The 20,900-nt window shown below is 52.8% G+C and overlaps 7 protein-coding genes across 7 annotated transcripts; 4 read left to right on the top strand and 3 right to left on the bottom strand.

The window, feature by feature from the left end:
• Positions 1-53: 53 nt before the first annotated feature.
• On the top strand, positions 54-1,882 carry BDW70DRAFT_141027 (putative polyhydroxybutyrate depolymerase). The gene is made up of 4 exons (XM_073737719.1): positions 54-655; positions 710-1,322; positions 1,404-1,547; positions 1,602-1,882. Exons 1-4 carry the CDS (start codon positions 413-415, stop codon positions 1,727-1,729), a joined length of 1,128 nt encoding a protein of 375 aa, XP_073593556.1. The 5' UTR covers positions 54-412; the 3' UTR covers positions 1,730-1,882.
• A 5,334-nt stretch (positions 1,883-7,216) lies between these two features.
• On the top strand, positions 7,217-12,067 carry BDW70DRAFT_169892 (uncharacterized protein; the record flags this gene model as incomplete). The annotated part of the gene is made up of 4 exons (XM_073742798.1): positions 7,217-7,941; positions 7,993-9,931; positions 9,983-11,190; positions 11,248-12,067. 4 exons carry the CDS (start codon positions 7,217-7,219, stop codon positions 12,065-12,067), a joined length of 4,692 nt encoding a protein of 1,563 aa, XP_073593555.1.
• Positions 12,068-13,099: 1,032 nt separating this feature from the next.
• On the bottom strand, positions 13,100-13,854 carry BDW70DRAFT_162276 (peroxiredoxin-like family protein; the record flags this gene model as incomplete). Its single annotated transcript, XM_073741101.1, has 2 exons — positions 13,100-13,623; positions 13,698-13,854. 2 exons carry the CDS (start codon positions 13,852-13,854, stop codon positions 13,100-13,102), a joined length of 681 nt encoding a protein of 226 aa, XP_073593554.1.
• A 168-nt stretch (positions 13,855-14,022) lies between these two features.
• On the bottom strand, positions 14,023-15,622 carry BDW70DRAFT_90411 (putative phosphatidylserine decarboxylase). Its single transcript, XM_073745165.1, has 5 exons — positions 15,417-15,622; positions 15,327-15,368; positions 15,139-15,274; positions 14,516-15,074; positions 14,023-14,438 (listed from the first exon to the last, which is right to left on the bottom strand). The coding sequence occupies exons 1-5, from the start codon at positions 15,474-15,476 to the stop codon at positions 14,228-14,230; spliced, it is 1,008 nt and encodes a 335-aa protein (XP_073593553.1). The 5' UTR covers positions 15,477-15,622; the 3' UTR covers positions 14,023-14,227.
• On the bottom strand, positions 15,623-16,607 carry BDW70DRAFT_90410 (uncharacterized protein). Its single transcript, XM_073745164.1, has 3 exons — positions 16,154-16,607; positions 15,849-16,093; positions 15,623-15,787 (listed from the first exon to the last, which is right to left on the bottom strand). Exons 1-3 carry the CDS (start codon positions 16,310-16,312, stop codon positions 15,769-15,771), a joined length of 423 nt encoding a protein of 140 aa, XP_073593552.1. The 5' UTR covers positions 16,313-16,607; the 3' UTR covers positions 15,623-15,768.
• Positions 16,608-17,915: 1,308 nt separating this feature from the next.
• BDW70DRAFT_152183 (uncharacterized protein) lies at positions 17,916-19,172 on the top strand (the record flags this gene model as incomplete). Its single annotated transcript, XM_073739400.1, has 2 exons — positions 17,916-18,177; positions 18,376-19,172. 2 exons carry the CDS (start codon positions 17,916-17,918, stop codon positions 19,170-19,172), a joined length of 1,059 nt encoding a protein of 352 aa, XP_073593551.1.
• A 1,125-nt stretch (positions 19,173-20,297) lies between these two features.
• On the top strand, positions 20,298-20,900 carry BDW70DRAFT_141018 (uncharacterized protein). Its single transcript, XM_073737718.1, has 2 exons — positions 20,298-20,343; positions 20,393-20,900. Exon 2 carries the CDS (start codon positions 20,450-20,452, stop codon positions 20,711-20,713), a length of 264 nt encoding a protein of 87 aa, XP_073593550.1. The 5' UTR covers positions 20,298-20,343; positions 20,393-20,449; the 3' UTR covers positions 20,714-20,900.

The following is a 20,900-nucleotide window of genomic DNA, read 5'->3' as shown; positions in this document are numbered from 1 at the left end:
TTCTACGTATATCACGTTATAAAGGGAAATTTATCTATTAACGTGCCCTTAGACGCACCCGTTTTTCCCATATTCAGCTTCAAAGTAAAGAGGCCAGACGCGGGAGTAGACCCACTATCAACAAGCCAAGATCAATCAAGCCTCGCCCAAAACCTCATAATTATACAAAAAGGCCATTAATAGGCTTCTTTACCATCTATTTACTAAAATACGACTTCACATCAAGGTTTTATGCGTCAGCTTTGTCGGATAAACTATATCACGCTCCCGATATATCTTCTCCTGTCAGCATGCGGGGGGCTGGGGCGCTATACAACAACACAATTCCGCCATCTTAATTCCTTTCATAATCCTACCATATCTTGCATGACGGCGCAACTTTGGATGATCGTTCCAGCCTGTTTCCATACTAATGGCTCTCTCAACCTACACGTTCCTATCACCGCTGCTAAGCATTCTGGTCTTCCTCAGCCTCAAACTCACGTCAGCAGCTTCGCTGGGAACATACAATGTCGATCCCGACTCGGTCTCCATCTCCGGCTTCTCCAGCGGAGGCTTTATGGCTGCCCAGCTTGGAATCGCCTACTCTGATGTATTCAAAGTCGGCTTCGGTGTCTTTGCCGGCGGGCCCTTTGACTGTGCAAGGAATCAGCCGGTACATCCTTTGCCTAGCGTATCCGCAGACTTGCAGTGACTAAAGCCAGCATAGAAGAACACATGCATGAACAACAACACCCCCTCCATCGAAATTCCAACGGAGAACATCCGCCTATGGGATGGGAAGCAAATCGACAATATCGCCAATCTAAAGTCGCGCAAGGTCTACCTGCAGGTTGGGGAGCGCGATGAGGTCACCGGCCCGAACGTCCTCTCCCAGCTAAGGAATCAACTGTCGGGCTTCCTTACTGAGGAATATACCAAGTATGTTGTTTCGCGCGGTGCTGGACACACGTTCCCTACTGTTCTCGATAGCCTTGGGAATAATGAATGCGGCGTCTCGAAGCCTCCGTTTATCAGCGATTGCGGATATGACGGCGCCGGTGAGGTGTTGGGGTGGCTGTACCGACGCGACTCTCTGAAGCCGAGAAACGCTGGGCAGCTAAAAGGAACCCTCCTCGAATATGAGCAGACGGGAGAGTTCGGCGCCGGTGCGCGGGGCATCGCTATGGGCGAGAGAGGTTTTCTCTATGTCCCCGACAGCTGCAGAGATGGGTCGGGTTCGACGGCCTGCAAGCTCCACGTTGCTCTTCACGGATGCTGTCAGAGTTACGACATTATCGGGAAGCACTTCGTGGAGAACACGGGCTATAATCAGTGGGCCGGTAGGCGTTCTCCTTCCCAGTTTCGCGGAAGAACCACTACCCTCTTAATGCAGGGATTGACTGATCGTATGAGCTGATTAGATACGAACGACATCATCGTCCTCTACCCGCAGACGGCGGTCGATAACTCGTCGCACACCATCTGGGACGGCGATGTGGAAGCGAATACCCTCTCCTGCTGGGACTGGATCGGGATGTATGGAGACGATGCGGATCAGAAGGGTGGTATGTTGATTTCTTCCGCGTTCCGTATGCCGTCGTGCTGACTGAGGCGACCAGGGGTGCAGATGGAGGCCATTGTGAACCAGGTCAAGCGCATTGTCAGTGGGTTTGCAGACGACAGCGCTGATGCCGGTGCCGAGACAATATCTGCACCGAGGCCTGTTTATCCTGATCGGGAGCTGTAGGAGGGAGTGGCTGCTCGGCGACAATAGAACCAGACATATTCAATTTTTGATTCAAATTCTCGAGATATTGCGCTACAGTCCTATGTTTGCTCTAGGGCATATTCTATATATTCTATTGTAGTCTTTAGTCTTGTAAGAAAAATGGTTGAACCAGCTTTTCAGTAGATATGACTATAGACCCTGTCCCGCCGTGGATATATATTCCTTCCCATGACTTCTTCAGATCTGACTGATATCAGCTACTCAAAAAAGCATAAAAATATGGTCAAGGACCAGTCCTCATAGGTTTACGGGATTAGGAGACAGCACAAGGACTTTTATTTTATTTTATTCATTTTATTTATTTCTTTATATCAACTGCTGACCCCGTCCGTGCGCTGACATCTCGCCCCCAATACCGCATCTCTGGCTCCAGCTCAGATACGACGCACACCCAGCAACAATCCGGCATCATAGACTGACAGCCGAAATTACATTTTCTCAGTCTCCCCATCTCAGCTGGCCGGGGTGCCTTCATATCTGTCGCGGAAGGACGGAGTAGAAACTCACGAGACTGTATAATCCTCGCACAAGAGCTTGAGCCAGTAGCATGCAAGACGAAGGCAGCCTCGATGAACATTACGGTGACTATGCTGGTCCTCAAAAGCAAAGGCCATGTACAACTCAGGAATCCTCCGTTCGGCTTTTATGAGCTGGAGCGAGGTACCGACCGTATCTACCTGAAACAGCAGTCTTAATCTCGTCATTCCCACTACTAGAGCGCCAAAATCTACCTCGCCGGCACTGGCAATGCTTTCTGCTTTTCGATAGTTGGACGTACTGTTTCAGTTTCATAGGAAGCGTCTGACATATGAAGAGACAGACATAGCTGAATCCGTCAATTCCGCTCACTGACGAACCCGCGCCCGATGTATTTGCCATACCTTTCAGAATAGCATGGTGGATTTGACAAGAACTTATGCTGACCTAATTTTTTCTTGAAAACACGCTTGATGGACTTTTCTGGGTTGGCATGCACGGCGAAGAAGGAACCTACAAGGTAAGATTCTACTAAAGGCGAAGACTCGGAGACTCGGGGTGGGGCTTGCGTGATTTGATTTTTCTTCTTTTCTTTTCTTTTCTTTTTGTCTTTTCTCTGTGTATTTTTTCATTTTTTTTTTCCGCGACTGCTGCAGATCACCCACAGCTCGCGGGCGCAGTCAAGCAACTGCGATCCGGACGGCTTATGCACTCTAGGCTCCAGCCAAAATGCTTGGATGAGCTTGCATAATGGGTGATTGGTACCGAGTTCGCACATTCCCGCTTGGGCTGCGCCTTGGCTGGTTCTGTTAGCGGTTGGCTGCTGGCTTGATCCGCCACTGGGTCCAGAATGACGAGTTGAGCTGACCTGGATCTTGGCATGCATTCACATCTGAGAATTCAGGTTTGTGGCAATCTGCACATCTCGACTGCAATGCAGCTCTACGGAGTAAAAGCGGATCGTGGACGTGGGTCTAGTTCTCGCGCGGTCGATAGGAGATTCTGGCCGTACTGCTGTCCTGCTATACAGCTGTGCTGCTAGTGCGGCAGCCCGAGTTATGATCGATTGACTACACCGAGTGAGCGGGCGGGCCTGCTCTATGGGAAACCGGGACCGCCGGATCTTCCATCTTGATCCATTGATCTTCGGGACTGGATGTACGAAGTTTTACCAGGCGATGAGTCGACTTCTTGAGAGGGGTATACACGATGCACGATCGTGCCCCCCTCCCCCGGCTTGCGGTCTAGTCTTTGCCTGGGAAGGACTCAGTAGTTGTGCTCCACCATTCCTCTTAGGTAATGGGGACGAAATGGGCTGAGACTGTGAGCCACCTTGGTCTTTGGAATCTTGGGCAGACTACGGGAGTATCCGGGCGCAGGTCGGGGTTTGAGTTTTCTGGCAAGTGTTTCGACGTGAAGTACAGCGGGCGTTGATTCGTATCTGAAGCTCAGGAAGGTCTTGAAGCTCGGAAAGAACAGTTCCTCTCGTGCGTGATCTGGTGGAATATTATGATCAGTGGTAAGCTGCAGATTGCATGGACGATCGAACTGAGTGGGATGAGAGGAGGACCTGACACTCTCAAACAAGACAGATTCAGGGTTTGGGCAGTGAGAGAAGCGGTCTTGCCGTCCTCTTCTGCAGCCTAGAAGAGGACCGTAGCAGTGTCGGGTTTGTGGGTAGTAGTGTTTTTTTGGCCATTGAGAGGTTCAAGAGTGTAAGTAGACATGCGTAAACCGGATAATGGCTCTGCACTCTATGACGAGCTGGATGGAGGAGAGTAGTAGTAGCAGTATCCCGCAGTGAAACAAGTGGGATATGTGCTTGTGAGTTTGCCGCCTGCGAATGGTCTACATACTTTCGTGATTGGACCATGAGGACACGCTCCAATCGAGTCTCGATCGTAAATCGAGACGCCAGAGCGTGGGGAGTCTCAGATTGTCAATGGAGACTGCAAGCGTGAGGATCTAGTTACTCTCGCCAGAGAGATCAACAGGACAGTCTGCACCATGACGACAATGCCCCATCGTAGCTGTTCAGAGTACTCCATCTTCTCAGTACGCATAACCCCGATACACCGGTTGTGGATATACTTACCGAGCCATCGGGGAGTCGCCACCTTTATAATGCTGCGTGGCCGGTATCAGATCGCCGATTCGTCAGGCTATCAATGCACTTGGAGCGAGGGTCTACCTCTGAGACTATCTGGACAGCATTTGCATAAGATATGTACATCGATGCAACATCAATATCATCGTGCAGCTCGCTCCTCGCATTCAGATCCAGATCGGGAAATCTAGGAACGCCGCGACTGGCTGGCAATGACGAAATCCCAAGTGCCGCGCAATACGCTCTAGGCGCTGAAGCCAGCGAGTCCACCTGCCAAGCCTTAAATTCAGGAACATAGTTTTTGCTCCTGACGATTGTTATTGAGAGAGGGCAGTCGTGGTGGAGCCGGATCGTCGTCGAACCGACGATACGGCCGACTCTGGCTCGGTCTAGCTTCACGGATGATAATACCGTTACAGTGCCAAGTTTGCATGCTCTATTCTATGCTTCTTATCATGATAACAATACGAAGTTTCAGTGCCGAGGTCAGTAGAGTGTGATCTGGGAGCACATGCTAAACAGATAATGGGACATTTGCTTCTAGATTTACCCCAAGCTGGGGCCCAAGCTGGGGAGAGGAAAGAGCAGAAGAGAGAGTAAAACGGAATAGAGGAAGAAGAGAATACGTCCATCTACTTCTGCCCAGTATAACCCCAGAGATGGGTACGGGATGCCGAAGTATCTAAAAGATAACTTGGCTCCGATCCCTCGCTTGGAGAAATCATTATCCGAATCATCGCTGCTCGCTGCTTCAACCGCGATAGGAAAAAGCAGCTCAGCTTTCTTCTTTTCATCTTATCAACTGGGTCCAGTGGGTAGGGTTGCAGTGGGCGGGTGGGTAGCTAGTGAGCGGACAGAGTGCCAGTTAGGGTTTCTACATCCAGCCTTGTGACGACGATCAGCGGGTCGGCTGGACTCGAGGCCACGGATTAGGGCCGACAGTGGGCACAAGGATTTTGTGAATGATTTATGAAGAAACCCGCCAAGCTCCGAGCGGATTCCGAAGGAACTTTCCGAAGGATCTGGATGGCGATAACAAAAAGCATCACTGCATTTCTGGTGTCTGCATGAACATGTGAAGGCCCGGTCATTGGAGTGGTGTGGGGGGCCCTGGCACCCTCCATCCACTAGGTCTTCTCGCCCCCATCCAGAGTAAGGTTAGGTTGACGGGGCACTATGCACTACAAGGACTAGCTTGTATTATAGCGGCATTAGCAGTAGTAGGCTAGTGACGATAAGTCGGGAGGACTAGTACTTCATAGAGCAGCGATGGAACTCAGGAGAATATTGAGACACCGACACCGACACCAACAGCAGTAGTTTGATCTCATCTCTGCATCTCTGCACCGTAAAATTTTCAACACACTATTGATCTGTCAAAGGTGTCAAAAGTCAACTAAAAAAAAATTGCCGAATCCGGCCGTTTCGGTACGGGAAGGCGTCATATGCCGTATACTCTGTAAGCATCTTGACAACCAGCAGGGCTGTTGCCCTCAGCCCAATGGGCTGGGGGCATTGCAGCAGCAGGGCAGGCGCCCTCCAAGCTTTCCGAAAGGACCAGCTATGCGAGAGCAGGCCAATGTCATTGGCTGCTGATTCGTCATCGTAAAGTCGCTCGACTGGTCAAGCACCGATGAAACCAAGCACAGCCCGCCGCGAAGCTCGCGTTAAGCTCTGAGAGGCCCATCAGGCGAGGTTACTGCCAAGCCCGCCGGATGTGGAAAGTGATAGAGATTGCAGGACTGATGACGAGGCCGGCTGAGATCTGAAATCTCAGACCACGTTTCTTTTCTTTTTCTGGTACCGAGGCCATGTGAGGTTGGCTGGAACTTGAATGCATTGTGCTTCGAATGACATGATGTGGTGTTGACAGTCCGTCAACTATCATCCCACTCGCTGGCTTCTCTCCTCTTCGAGACCCGGATCGCTCCCGGTCTTGAAGAATTTCCTGATGCAGCGGCTGTTTCGGGAAGCCGAGCAGCGCTTGTGCCTGGCCCAGTGCCCACTGCTACTGCCGAATTGCCCTGCGCCAGATACGTGTCGGGCACGACATCGGTGATCAGCTCGATCTGCGCTTCGAGAACTAGACTGGAGCCTGACAAATTGACCGGACTGATCAGCGCTCCTTATCCTGTTAATAGGGGCGGCAAGGGGAAAAAGGGACTGTTATCTCTTGTGACGAATGGGGCGGTTACTATAGCGCTCATCGACCGCATCGACTGTCTTGTCTGGCCAGCTCGATGGGAACTGTCGGGTCCTGGCAGCGAAGCGCATGCCGAATGCCATGTTGTGCAACAGAGCACGGCTTCCGTATAAGCTTCAGCCTCTTAGAGGCGTTCGTGCCAGGTTGCCAGCCCTAACATCCAATTTTTGAGTCGAAGGACCCTCAGGGCAGCCCCCACTGATCCCTAACGGTGGGGACCATCGGTTAAGGCACCCTCCTGCTGATCGTCCACTTTCTACCGTCCGCACCGTCGATCTTTTGTAAATAGTTTGTGACACGGCCCCACTGCATCCCGGGCTGCGATTGTGATTGAGACTGAGACGGAGCTGGTCTACTCAGTTGGGAGGGCCACGCCGTGGCACGGCGGCGTTCGATCGTCTGGCATGAACTATTTATTAAGCTGCGGTATCGCAAACAATGGCCCCTGCCCTCGCAGTCGCCAGTTCCAGCCAGCTCTTTTGTTCCAATCCAGCCCAGCCTGACCAGGTGGAAGGACGGAATAATGTTGCAGGATGAATTGCGCAGCCTGCGCAGTGAAGCTTCTGCGTCTGGCCTAGGGGCCAGGGGCCTGGAGAGACTGGACTGCTTGCTCAAAGACCATGACGGTCCTGAAACACGCCCAGAGCCATGGCTGGCCATGGATCTCTTGCGCTGTTATCAGGACATCTGGCTCAGTCTGCCAGAGCATGCCCGAGACGGACGAGACACAGCCATCAACACGACCCTCCAGCGCATCCAGCACCGCATGAAGCACCGAACATCACCCCTTCCAGACCTGCTCCTCAACGACCCCCATCGACCGGCCCTCATCGACCCAGCTTCCAACCAGGAACTCTCATACGCACGGCTACGGTCCTTCATCAATGACTTCGAGCTCGGCCTGCCGTTCCCCGTGCACGGTAGGCCGAGGGTTGCCGTCATGCTGCCCAACGGACCCATCCTCGCCCTAGCCGTCCTTGCCATTGCCAACCGGTACACGATGATCCCCATGGCGCGGACGGTAGCCCCAGAGCAGCTGAGGGCGGATGTGGAGGCTGTCGATGCAGATGCCATTCTCATGCTTGAAGCTGATGTGGAGAAGGTCCAGCTGGATCAGAAATTGCCCGTCTTCGTCGTCAACCCGCAGCCGGACCTGACGTTCACCGTGACTTCCACAGACCCTAACTTTGTCCCTGCAAAGACTACCTTCAGCGACGACCCTGACGATGCGGCGGTCCTCTTGTTCACGAGTGGAACGAGCGGGAAGAAGAAGCTGGTCCCGATCACCGCATACAACCTCTTCGCCAGTGCCGTCTTTACGATGGACAGTGTAGCGCTCGACGGCACCTCACGCTGTGCTAATATGATGCCTCTTCACCATGTGTATGTCTCCCTTCTCGCATTTCAGTGCCATCGATAGACTAACTCCAACAGCGGCGGTATGATCCGCTCCCTCTATGCCCCGATGCTTGCAGGCGGCGCCACCATCTGCTGCGCTTCCTTTGACCCCAGTCTTTTCTGGGACCTGGTCGAAACCTGGAAGCCGACCTGGTACTATGCCACGCCAACCATGCACCAGATGATTCTCGCCGAGTCCGAGCACCGCCCGGACGCTCTTCGACAGAGCCTGATCCGGTTTATCATTAACGCGGGGGGTGGTCTCCCTGCTACTTTGGCCGTGCAGCTGCGAGAGGTCTTCCAGTGCACGGTCCTGCCCAGTTACGGTATGACCGAGTGTGCGCCCATCGTGGCTCCACCGACGGACTACAAGCTTGAGCGCGAGGGGACATCTGGCCGACCTGTTGGTCCCGACGTCGCTATCCTCGACGGCGCCGGCAAGCATGCGCCTACCGGTGTAACTGGCCGGATCTGCGTGCGTGGATTCCCCGTCTTCCCAGGATACTTGACCGAGCAAGGCGTGATCAACAAGGATGCCTTTGATGAGAATGGTTGGTTTGATACTGGTGACTTGGGTCACCTCGACCAGGACAGATACCTTTATATCACGGGACGAAGCAAGGAGGTTATCAATCGTGGTGGAGAGATTATCTCGCCCATCGAAGTTGAAAACGGCATTCTCTCTGCGGCCCGCGATCCCTCTTCCATTCTTTACGGGCGTGTCGCCGAGGCACTTGCCTTCTCAACGCCGCACGATGTCCTCCAGGAAGCCGTCGGTGCGGTCATCGTCACACCCCCCGGCAAAGCGCGACCTGATCTGAGGCAGCTCCATGAGGCACTGGGTGAAAGACTGCTGCAGCCAAAGTGGCCCGCCCTCTTGGTGTACATGGATGAGGGGGTGCCAAAGTCGAATAACAAGCTGCAGCGGATCCGGTTGAGTCAGAGGTTAGGGCTTCAGACCCTGACCGACTCGGTCCCCGTGGCTGAGAGACACTTTGAAGCGAAGTGCCCTCCCCAGGGCACGCCCTTGACAGTCTCGATCCCGCATACGAGCTGCATAATCGACGGGCAGCAAGCCCTAACCCATATCGCGCAGGCCTCCGGCAACTCCGAGATTGTGATGCGCCACAACCCCGTTGACGGGTTCCCCCAAGCCATTTTCTTCAACTCTGAGTCTCATCCTGCAACCACGGTGGCCGAGCTGGTACGGTCCCTCCGCCAGAGTGTCCACGGCTACCTCATCCCCAGCAGCATCAAATCCCTCCCTGGCCCCATTCCCACCGACCACAATGGCTACGTCGACGAAAAAGCCGTCGACGAGGCACTGCGCGCTCTCAACGCATCTGCCGACTCAAGCTCTACCGAATACCGCGTCCGCGAGCTCTTCGCCCAAGCCCTTAATCAGGTCGTCGACGACGTCACCGCAGATACAGACTTCTTTGCCGCCGGCGGCGACAGTCTTTCCGCGGGCAAGCTCATCTCCACACTCCGTCGTGAGTTCGGTATCCGTCTCTCTGGCGACGTCCTCTTTCTCCATCCCACTGTTGCCCATATCACGGAGATCGTGGACGAAGCCTGCGCGAAGAAATCACCCGAGACGGCTATCAACCCCGACGATCTCCCCGGCTGCAAGAAGACGCACAGCTCGACAAACCCCATCGTTCTGATGCTGCAGCTCGTGCCTATGCTAATCTTCTACCCCATGCGTGTCGGACTACAGTGGACGATCTTCGTGTTTCTCATGGGCGAGACGGCGCGACGCTTCCCGCCTGACGACAAGCTCATGGGCCGTCTGCTCCACATCGTTCTTATCGGATTGGCCTCTCGCTTGGCGATTGGATTCATTGCGCCGACCTTTGCCATCTTCTTCAAGTGGCTTATGATGGGCCGCTACCGGCCTGGTCTCTATCCCATGTGGGGATCGTATCATATGCGCTGGTGGTTGACGCAGAAGGCGCTGAAGATTAGTGGAAAGGTGTGTCTCTTCGGCTCTACAACATCAGGACAGTCACTAATTCAGGTTTAGGGAGTCTATAACTACTTCGATTTCTCTCGCATCCTCTACTACCGGCTTCTTGGCTGCCGTATCGGCCGCAACGTTACCATCCACCAGTCCGCTTCGCTCGGTGAATACGACCTTATTCGCCTTGAGGATAACGTCGTGCTGGAGAACTGCATCGTCCGTCCGTTCGCGGTGGAACGAAACACCTCCATGCTCCTGCAGCCCATCACCATCGGCTCTGGCTCCCAGATCGGTCTCCGCACCGTTGTCGCCCCCGGCTCCAACCTCCCCCCGAACACATACCTCGGCCCTAACTCCTCCAGCTGGGAAATCGACAGCGCAGACGAGTCGAACAAGGACCTTAACTCGGCGAATATCCCAGGCCCGCACTGGCTGTTGTCTTTGCTCCTTGTCGAGCCGCTGGGCCTGATCGCGGGTTTCGCGTACAGATTACCCTGGCTTGCTGGACTGATCCCAATTGTCCTGCACTACCCGCTTCATGGATACGATATGCTCCGAGTCATCATCTACTGGTTCACAACACCGAGTCGAATTGGCTGGCATATCCTGGCGAGAATCTACTATGCCGTTGTGGGACCAATCATCTGGTTCATTGCCATCCTGATCATCAAGGCGATCCTCGATCTGACCTGTGGCCGTGCCCAGACGGGCCCTGTCTCGAAGATGTCGACCCGCCAGAAGATCAGACAGGCTGCGCTCTTCAAGGTCCTCCCTGGTGGAAGCCTTGGTCCTCTGACCCGACTCATCGGCAAACACTACGAGCTTGTCTCTGTCGCCATCCGGTTGCTCGGTGGCCGTGTTGGAAAGCGCATCTACTGGCCGTCCGTGGGACCCGGTATCCAGGACTTTGATCTCGTCGAGGTCGGCAACGATGTTGTCTTTGGCTCGCGGTCGTACCTGGTCACCAGTGACGGCAGCGGCAGAGAGCGCGTCAGGATCTCTGACGGCGCAATGCTTGGTGACCGTGCTGTTGTCCTCCCCGGCGTGACAATTGGCGAGATGGCCATGGTTGGATCTGGCTCCCTGCTCCGACGAAATGGCTTCTACCCACCAGACACCGTGTGGACCGGCAGCAAGAACGGGAACGCGATCCAGTTCCCTTCAATAGGCTCGAACCAGAACGTCCAGACGCACCCGGAGAAGCCCAAGATGTCAACGCCTTCTTCCTCCTCGGGATCGGCCTCCAACTCCGGCACCTCGACGCCTGTACCGTTCGACGAGAAGACCCTCACTTCAGTGCGGACACGCGCCGCGGGCGAACACCGCAGAGACACGACTCGCCCCTTTGGCCGCGCCTTCTACCAAGGCCTCGCCAACTTCTTCGTCATCCCCATCCCTGGAATCGTCCTCTACTCGACTTTCATGGTGGTCATCAGCACTGTCTGGCGTCTCATGGGCGTGCTGTCCGGCCTCCTCGTCCTCGCGCATGCCTTGAGACAGGAATACCGCGCCTTTGACCGCGAATGGTGGCAGCCTTTCTCCGTCTACGGCCTCTTCACGGCCGTTGTCGCCGCTGTCTCCTTCGCGCAGACCATCATCGGTGTCGCCGTCGTCATCGGCACGAAATGGGCTGTCATGGGCCGCCGCACTGAGGGCCAGTATCACTGGGACAAATGCAGCTACAACCAGCGCTGGCAGTTCTACCTGACCGTGGAAACGCTCATCAAGGACATGTACCGCGGAATCGGCGTGTTGCCGATGCTCTCTGGAACGGCCTACCTGAACCTCTACTACCGACTCATGGGCGCAACTATCGGAAAAGACTGTGCGCTGCTAGCCAACGGAGATCCCAACATCCTCCTCACGGAGCCGGACATGGTCACCCTCGGCGATCGGGTTGCAGTCGACGATGCCTCGCTGGTCTGCCACTTGAACACCCGTGGTGAATTCGAGCTCCACCCCCTTGTTGTCGGCGATCGAAGTATCCTGCGCACCGGGTCCAGACTCATGTCCGGGTCGTCAATGGGCAAGGACGCCTGTTTGCTGGAGCATACGCTTGTCTTGTCAGGAGACTGTGTCGACGATGCCGTCACCATGCAGGGATGGCCTGCAGAACCATTTGAGAAGCCGCGTGTTGTTGGCCACTAAGAATCTAATCAACCGCTTTAATGAGGGATGCCGAGCTTGTTACATGTTATTTAAATATAGAATTTGTACATAGAGATAGACATGAGAAACGACTCATCATCAAACATCGTCCTACTTTGAATGGTATAGATCCGCAAGCAGTACTATGCACACAGCTAAGCCCGTACCCAGACCCAGATCTATAAGCCTACCAGTGTAGCTACTATAGAACGTACGGGATCCTCCAATTCAGCTATAAAGGGCGCGTGACAAGCATCCAGAAGCCGAGCACCTCATCTACTCACTTAGGCTAAGAACGTCTTCAGCTCCTCCATTTGTTCCTGTCCTAAACCCTAAGCCCTGCCCAAATTTCTACCCACCAATATCCCTTGCAACCCTCAACCCCTACACTGCCCACGAGAACCTGACAAACGTCTGACGCATCTAACTCCTGCAGATCCTAGGTAAGACGACTTCTGGGTATAAAAGTGCAAGCTGGTCTTAATTACCAGCAGCCAGGGTCAACGAAACGCTCCTTGACCTGAGTGAAAGGCCAGCCAACGAGAATGCCCTTCAATGGCCATGCCCTTGCTCCTCGTTTGCTTCCTCCCAATTGCTCTAGTATTCGCTGCTAGCTGGGCCAAACTGGCCAGTCGACACTATCCACTGGCTCTGCCACTTCGAAGACATTCTCGGCTTCATGAATTCTCTGAACTAGGTACTGTTAGCTTGGAAACGGTCAGTCGGAGATAGCCAAGGTAGAGACTCACCAAATCCAGGATGAAAGGAACCCATTCGAGGTAGGTCCCCAGCAAGCCGAATCACTCCCAGGACCACGGCTTACAAGTGCAGCATGCTAGAAGACAATAAAGGTGGTCGTGATAGAGATCTAGTCAGCTGACCTGTTCACGTCAGGCTGTCGAGTTTCTGTCGAGCAGTGTACCGTTCGATGCGAAGATCTGAAGCTGCCGCAGGTGCCGGCTGTCAGCATATTTCCTACAGATACGACACTACTATCCATCACATCACCTGCAAATTCAAATCCTGCAGCTCTTATATTGCGAGTTCTTTATTGTTCTCCCCTTTCCCATCGCCAGCTCCCGTCCTCTCCAGAATTTCAAGCAACTTCTCCGCCGTCAAATGGTCCGAGACATTCTCCATCCGATGCTCAAATACACACTTCCCATTCCTGATCACCCACTCGCCCCCATTCTGATCCCACCGCCCCCCTCTAAGACCCTTCCAACCCCTCCCCCACACCTGACGCAGAGTCATACCCAGTGATTTCCAGAATCCAGCTTGCGCGTAGACCGGCGGGCGCATGATATTCGTCAGCGTGCGCTTCATGTGCAGCTTCTCATACAATTTGCCGTCGGGGTCGCTGTACACGGGGAACTGGGCGATGTCTCCCGTTGTTTCACTGACGTATGGGACGATGAGCGAGGGATCGCCGCACCCGATTATCATCAGTTGGATTGGCCCGCCAGTGTTCGGGATTGTCTGGAGGACGGAGTCCGTGAGATGGTGCGAGACCGTGCGGACGTAGTCTTGGTCATAGATGCAGAAGAAGTGGCGGACTGGGTGGCCGCATATCTCATCAGTGTCATTCTACTGGGAAGGAGGGAATAAAGGGAGAGAGCGCCAAACGCACTGAATATTATAACCGTCGTGATCTCGCCCTTCTCGAGGATCAGGTCCCCGAAACATACTGGGTTGCCGGAGGCGGATTGCAGCTCGAGGGTGTATGCGTCGCGCAGATCTGAGGCGCCGGGGAGGATCTCTGGGGATCTGGTGATGGTACCGGGCATGGCTAGCATATAAATAAGTGATATGAATATTTCGATCTACGTCTCTAGCCATGTTCATGCACACAGCTGTCCTTTCTATAGGATCTGTTTTACATCAACTGGCTCAGAGCCGTCACGAGGCGCTTCCTGCTACTCTGGCGTACTTTGTGCTGGAACGAACTCTATACAGAAGCTGTTCCATGGCTCTTACGGCTCAAATATCACATTGATGTCATATAAGGGGCAAATGTGCTTCTGTGACAATCAGTCATAATGTTCGAACAGCAGCCTAGATCCATCTCGTTGGCGTTCGTAACCCTAACACCCTTGGTAGCTCCATAACGACCCAACTCCCATGCGCCTAATCCACAAGGTACAGTACCGCCTATTAACCCTAGGTAACCTTCGATGTAGCACGGCCAAGACTCATGCCCACTTCCACATCCACCGCAATAGCACGCTTGCTCGGTTTGATTAGGTCCTCATCGAATTGAATCCGGCCCTTCTGAAAGGCGACGATGATGCTCGAGCCGCCAAACTGAAAGATGCCTAGTTCATCGCCTTTCTTGATTTCCGCACCGGGTTTCTGCCATTTCTCGTGGATCCTACCGTCGTCAGCATCCTGCACCAAGAGTGTATATATAGATGATAGAGCAGGGCAGGGTTAGGGCAAGAAACGTACTCAACAGTACCCACTTGGCTAGCCCCAATAGCAACGAACAGCACCTCGCCGAACTCCTCCGTCTCAATGACCACATAGTCCCTTGCATTCCGCGTCAGAATATCGACGCCGCTCCGGATAGCCAGCGGATCAACCTCATAGTAATCCCCCGGCATACTGCGAAAGACCTTGATCTTCCCTGAAACCGGACTATGATAGCGATGGTAATCCTGCGGGGAGAGACGGAAACTCGCAACGGAGCCGTCTCCGAACTGCGGACCCAATTTGCGATCCATGACGAGGTTCGTGATAGAGAAGTCCTCCCCCTTGATCCAGATCTTCTTGCTCTCGGCGACGTGCTCGTAGACCACGACGCGCGAGTCCGCGACGCACACTGCAGAGGACGGGTTCTCTGCCTCGAATATGGGCCGCGTTCCGGGCTTGTGATGACGGACGAAGAACTCTTCGAATGAGCGGAAGGCTGCCGGGTCGGAGGGCTCGAACTCGTCCATGTTGATGTGGAAGAAAGAGATGAATTCGCGGATGCGTTTGGCCGAGGCTGGGGTTGCTTCTTTCTTCCCTGCTCAGACAAACTCCATTAGCTACACCTTGTTCTTTTCATTTCCGCCTTAGGGGTCGAGTACCCTCTTTGATCGCGCTGTTATGCATATATAGTCTCATCGCGTGCGTCGTATCGAGCCATGTTGTCAGCGGGTTGAAGAGGAGGAGGAGCTTGAGCTTCTTCCAGAGGGGCTGCTGTTCACGCATGTATTTTCCTGTCTGCTTCAACGTTAAAGATTATTCCAACTGACTCTATTCTTTTTGCACTCACCTTGCGGTCAATGGTGAGCCAGCCGACTTCGCGGTTCTGGAGCTATTCATCATCTTAGCTGCTTCCCTTGGATGAGTGAATTGCGCGTACCAGCTTGGCCCAGCCGAGAAGCCAGTCTACCGCGGCGTGAACTAATCCGATTATGCCCATTATGTTTGTCCTTGCTTGTTGCGTGCTGAGAGTAGTTTTTGCTGAGGTCTGGGAAGTGTTCTATATTTTGATCGTGGTATACTGACGTGACGTCACCATTACACGACATGAGGCCATACAATCTGATCTATCATTGATACGTGCAGATGAGATAAAATATGGTCCAATAATTTATACAGCCAGCTGTAGCGCCATAAGAGGCATAAGCTTAAAATATAATATACACGAACATGAAGATACCATATGATAACGCCAACCCGAAGAAGCCACTTACTCCGTATAGAAGAGTAGTCTACTCATTGCCCATCATGCTACACAAGTAAGCATTTATCTCGTAACCCAGCAGTCTTGTAGAATGACAGCAGAACATACCTATTAAACGCCCCCTTCGCAGTCTCCCACCCAGGCAAAGTCCCGGCGCCGCCGGGCTTCCCATTCATGAAGCTTGCACCGCTGTGATCCGATGATTTGGGCACCATCCCGCCAGCCTCCTCAACATCCTGCCGATACCGCTGCTCCCCGGCCATCTTCTGTTCCTTGAGGGAAGACAGTTCACCATTCAAGTTGGAGAGCTTGCCGCTGTGGGACTCGCCGGATGTGCTGGAGAGGCGGTTGCTCTGGGGATTATCACCACATTAGTGCTTCATCTTGGTAAAAGATAGGTGTGGTATGCATACGACTCCTTCAAGACCACCCTTTAGGAGACCCGAGTCACCCCATCCGGCACCGCCACCGGAGTTGTTTGCGGGTGTAGGGTGGGCGCTTGCACCGCCGCGGGTGGAGGTGGTTGGTTGGTTGTCCGAAGAGGACATGCCTTTTCCTTGGAGAGAGGACATTATGCTAATTTGTGATGAGATATAGATATGAATTAGATTGGTATGGCAATAGAAAAATCAGAGACTTAAAGTGGTTTGGGATTCGAGAGTGTAGTGCCTCTTTATAGAATGCCGGTCCGATGAAGTCATGATAGTGTCAGGTCGAACGCCACCAGAGCAGGACTGGCCTGGGCCTGCCGGTGATCCGTGATTAATCCCCACGCGAACGTGTGGGCGTTTTTGTTTTGCGAAGCGCATGTCATTTCAGTGTAACTGTCTTTGTATTAGGGCACGGGCTTCTGATGTGGTAGCTTGGAAGTAAAGGTATCGGGCACGACGAACCCATTGTAACACGAGTATCCTCTTGTGCTCCGTATGCCACATCAATTTCAACGTGAGGATAGCTCGCCAAGCAATTGCCAGGACTAGGCATGTTCGTGCTCTCGATCGATTCAGCCTGTGCCGTCATTGCCCGAAACCGGATGCATGGTCCTCAGCATCGGCTGACCGCAACAACCCTAGGTCATCAGCTATTAGACACTTGAAGTGTGCTTGTAATGTCTTTTTTGAGTGATAAGATAGGATGGTCGCGGAAATATGGCTGTTTGCAATGACACTTTCACCCGGTCGGTGGGTGCTGAGTAGACTCGATTCTGGAATAACCTACCTGAGTGGTTGTGAAGATGGACTACCCTCTACCTCATGGTTATCGACAACTAGATATAGTCAGGAGTCTCACTTCTCTTCTGTGAAGTCTGCCGGACAACAATTCGTTGCTGGAGCCACTAGTGGACAAATCCAATCTCAGTAACCGTGCTAAAATGCGTGTGGCTAGGGCTAATGAGGCCTGCCCAGGGGCCGCCTGTGAATATAGGCGAGTCTTGGATCTCATCATCTATTTGTTAATTCGTTATAAAAAGAAACAAATATTAGCTATGTACCGAGCTCAGCCTCTCTGATCTCCAGTCCAAGACATCAAGGGTTATATCAATGGTATTTGATCAGTATACGGGGACTTATCACTATACTATCAGGGACCAACCCAGGTGATGGCCTGCATTACGGAACCATTCTACGTGAAGGTCTGATTCACAGCTTTTTGACCTGCTCTTGCTCCCCGAGAAACCCGCGGTCAAAGCTCCCTTAGAATCTATAATCTCTTTGTGAATCATAAAGAGCTTTCCCAGAACATCCATCTCATTCTTTGATCTAGCTCGAGCCCCAAATGGGCCAACAATGCCCTTCGAACTGAATTCAAGCGCTTTTTCCAGTGTCTGCCACAGATTTATCAATATAAATACTCATGCCCGGCTCCATAATCAGCCATGCTACGTAAGCTCGATCGTGACCCCCAACGCGACCTAAGCTCGTCTCCAGTCTCAAGATTCTCCATCATCGCTAGCAAACACTGGTCAATTGCAGCATGTTCTGCCATTCGTGCGGTAGCAAATCCGGGTTCATTCAGAACCCTCCTCTATCGCGAAGCACCCGGATCCCTACTTTCGTGCTCTGGCCGCTGCAGAAGACAAAAGAAACGTGGTACAGGTCACCCCTCAACCGCTCTTCGTTCGGGAAGGGTCATGCAAAGAAAACTAACTATAATGGGATTTGTAGAAGGTGCGAGATGCCGTCGTCTCTTAGAGTGGGCGCGGAGGTGCAGATCCAGCACCTGAACCAGGCTAAAGCCTCCTCCGGCTCAGGATCGGCTCTCGCTTTAAGTGAAGACGGGGTTTATATAGAGCGCGCGGGCGTGAGAAGGCTTACTGTTGCGAATCCTGATCCTTCTTCGCCTTCGTCTTCTTCTTCTTCCTTCGGTAGAAGTCGACCTCGAAGTCAAAGCCGAGCACATAAACAGATCCAGCAACCTGTAGATTCCCAGATGACAGGTGCGCTTAGGAGGAGTCAGGTTCCAAATTCAAACTCGGGCCCAAATTTACCCTCTGGTTTTCACTCTCAGTCTCAGAGCTCTGCGAGCAGACTCAGTGCGTCGTTGTCTGCATCTTCAGGACAAGCTAGAAGCCCACGGAATTCTCCTGAAAGGAGTAGATCACGATTAGCCAAACCAGCAGCAGCCGAATCAATAGACCCTCGTCGTTATAGTCGGGTCTTTAAATCTGCAACTGCCTCTACACGTGTTCAGGAATGCTCAGAGGCTCTAGCGAGGTCGAAACCGGTATTCCACCCGCGAAACTCTCCTCATCCTCCAGACGGCCTTGCTAGCGACGACATCTATAGCTTGCGGAGCATCCTCGAAGATGAGTTAATGCCAGCTTCATCCGCATCCTCATCTTCAGCCCGAAGCCCAAGCCCGAGCCCAAGACCCGCATCCGGTCTGCAGCGCGAACCCAAGCCCCAAGCGCAAGCCCCTTCGACCGCTTATACTAACATGCCACTGCCGACAAAGGACACTGCTGGTAGGAGAATCGTGATCCATCTCTCAAACCATGAGCCCGGTCCGAAAATCATCCCGCAAAAGGATGGAGTCTTCATTCGGACAGAGTACGCTGTAGAGATCTCCAGCGTCCAGTTTGGTTCTGGCTCTTACACTGACACTCGCCCCTGTTCTAACTCCTCGGCGTCGACGTTTGTGTCCAGCCTCAGGGCCGCTGTCGGTGCTAGTAACAGTAGTAGTAGCTTTAGCGAGATATCAGGCAGTCGAAGCTCAACCTCCACCCTGAGTGCTAGTACTGGATCAAATAGCACAGCCACCAATGAGATCGCCGGCCTTGATATTTCAAAAGTGAAGCCGGCTTACTTTTATCAGGTCCTGAGGGCCGGGACAGTTTCAATGCAGAGGTCGGCGTCGAGCGAGTCGGACACTGCGCAAAGGAGAAGGAGGAGGAAGAGGAAAATCAGAGCGACTGAGTCAAATAGGAGTTAGTAGGGGGTATGTAGGTATATAGACAATATGTCGTCTTTATCCAGTAGCCTAAGCTATAGCTAGTTGAAAAGTTGATCCGATAACTCCTTGCTTGTCCTCCGTGTCGTAGTGAGAGCCTCGCTTGATAACTTGAGTAGTCAAGGCTACCTCGCAACATACCCTGCAGCCTTGATCTACCAATCTTGGAAGAAACACAAAGAGCTCTTCCTGTTATGCAGATATGCCATAAAGTCTTTGAGTCCCCTTGGCAGTGCTCATTGACATCCCTTTGGCAATATCTTAATATTATTCGAGCCATAACAAGTATAAATATTCCGCCTCCGGTACACCATCTTCCATCGCCTCCCTTCAGGAACAAGAAGGAATAGGCTTCTTGGTCGGTGATACCGGCCGGTAAAGGACCCAGTCACGGATGCCCTGGACGCTCTTCAATGCGTTGGTTTTTCGCAGAATCCTGGTCCTTCTATTGGCTTCTAGCCTCTAAGACACCATGCTTCCCCTTGTAGAGTCCGAGTCCGCTCATGCGATGTCTCACAGTCCGCGGCTAGGAGAAGAAGTGCTGATACGAACGACATGATTGGGGGGGTTGTCGCCCAGGACTAATTGTGCTGCTGACGTTGATGAAGTCAGTCACAAAACTAGTGGCTTAGAGATGCTAGTAGCTTAGAGATCCCTAGAGACTTAGACTGCATTGAGCGTGTACGATCGCGTCGGATATTAACTTATTGGGATCTCTGGAAGAAATTGCTTTTATTCCATTGCAATCTTCGTCCTATACTGCGCATCATCGTCGATTGGTACGTACAGAGTAGTGTGCGATATAGTCATTCTCGACATCTGCCCTGTACCTGACCAGAGTCCGAGTCCAAGCATGATTTGACGCAAAGCAGATAACGAAGCAATCCCCACAATGACAGAATTCGTCGTTCAAAAACAAGCGAAGCGCTTCTAGAACCAGCGGATGCGGAGAGACGATCAGGACAAGCTTGAGCTGGTGAAGTCATCGCCCTCAGACCAATGACGCCATAATTCTATCACGCCCCACCTAACCTGGAGACAGCAAGTCTATATAACTTCCTTCGTCCAGGAACTCGATTACTTCTATCCATCATCAATCTATCAATCTATCAATCGAACATCTCTTCTTTCACAACAACACGAAACGATTCAGGTACGATTTATTCAGTTTCGTCTCCGTTTCTGCTCTAACCGGAAGGCAGTCCCCACAACCAAACCAGCATAACACCTCTCTATACTAAGCACCACATACTAGCATCATGCCTCGCGGAGTCGAATACGCTCAGGACAACCAAGTGTCCGACAACACCTTCGAAGCCGGTAACACAAAGGTTCACGGCACAAACCCCGACAACGACCACATGAACCGCGTCGACCGCACAGCGCCCATGCCTGAGGTGACTGGCTCCTCGGAACCGTACATTGGACAGTCCCATTACAGTAACCTACATGGCAGCGGCAAGGGTGGACACGAGCCTAAGACATTGGGCGATAACAAGGGGGTCGGTGCCCAGGGTGTTTGAACGATTATAAATAGGATCATGGATGAGATTTGGGACTAGTTGGGCCAGGCGCCTAACTTCCAAACACACTATTGTTTTTCACACTTCCTACCGGCCGCCATTGAGTGGAGGGCTGCTATTGGAGGTTTATGCATTATATAAATCATGTGAATTGAAACGGAATGAAGGACTTCTGCATCCGAGAAAA

This window comes from Aspergillus foveolatus, assembly GCF_047715535.1.
Source record: "Aspergillus foveolatus strain CBS 279.81 unplaced genomic scaffold BDW70scaffold_47, whole genome shotgun sequence".
Lineage (NCBI taxonomy): Eukaryota > Fungi > Ascomycota > Eurotiomycetes > Eurotiales > Aspergillaceae > Aspergillus > Aspergillus foveolatus.
Note: the sequence above shows the minus strand (reverse complement) of the source record. Positions and strands in the feature narration are given on the sequence as shown.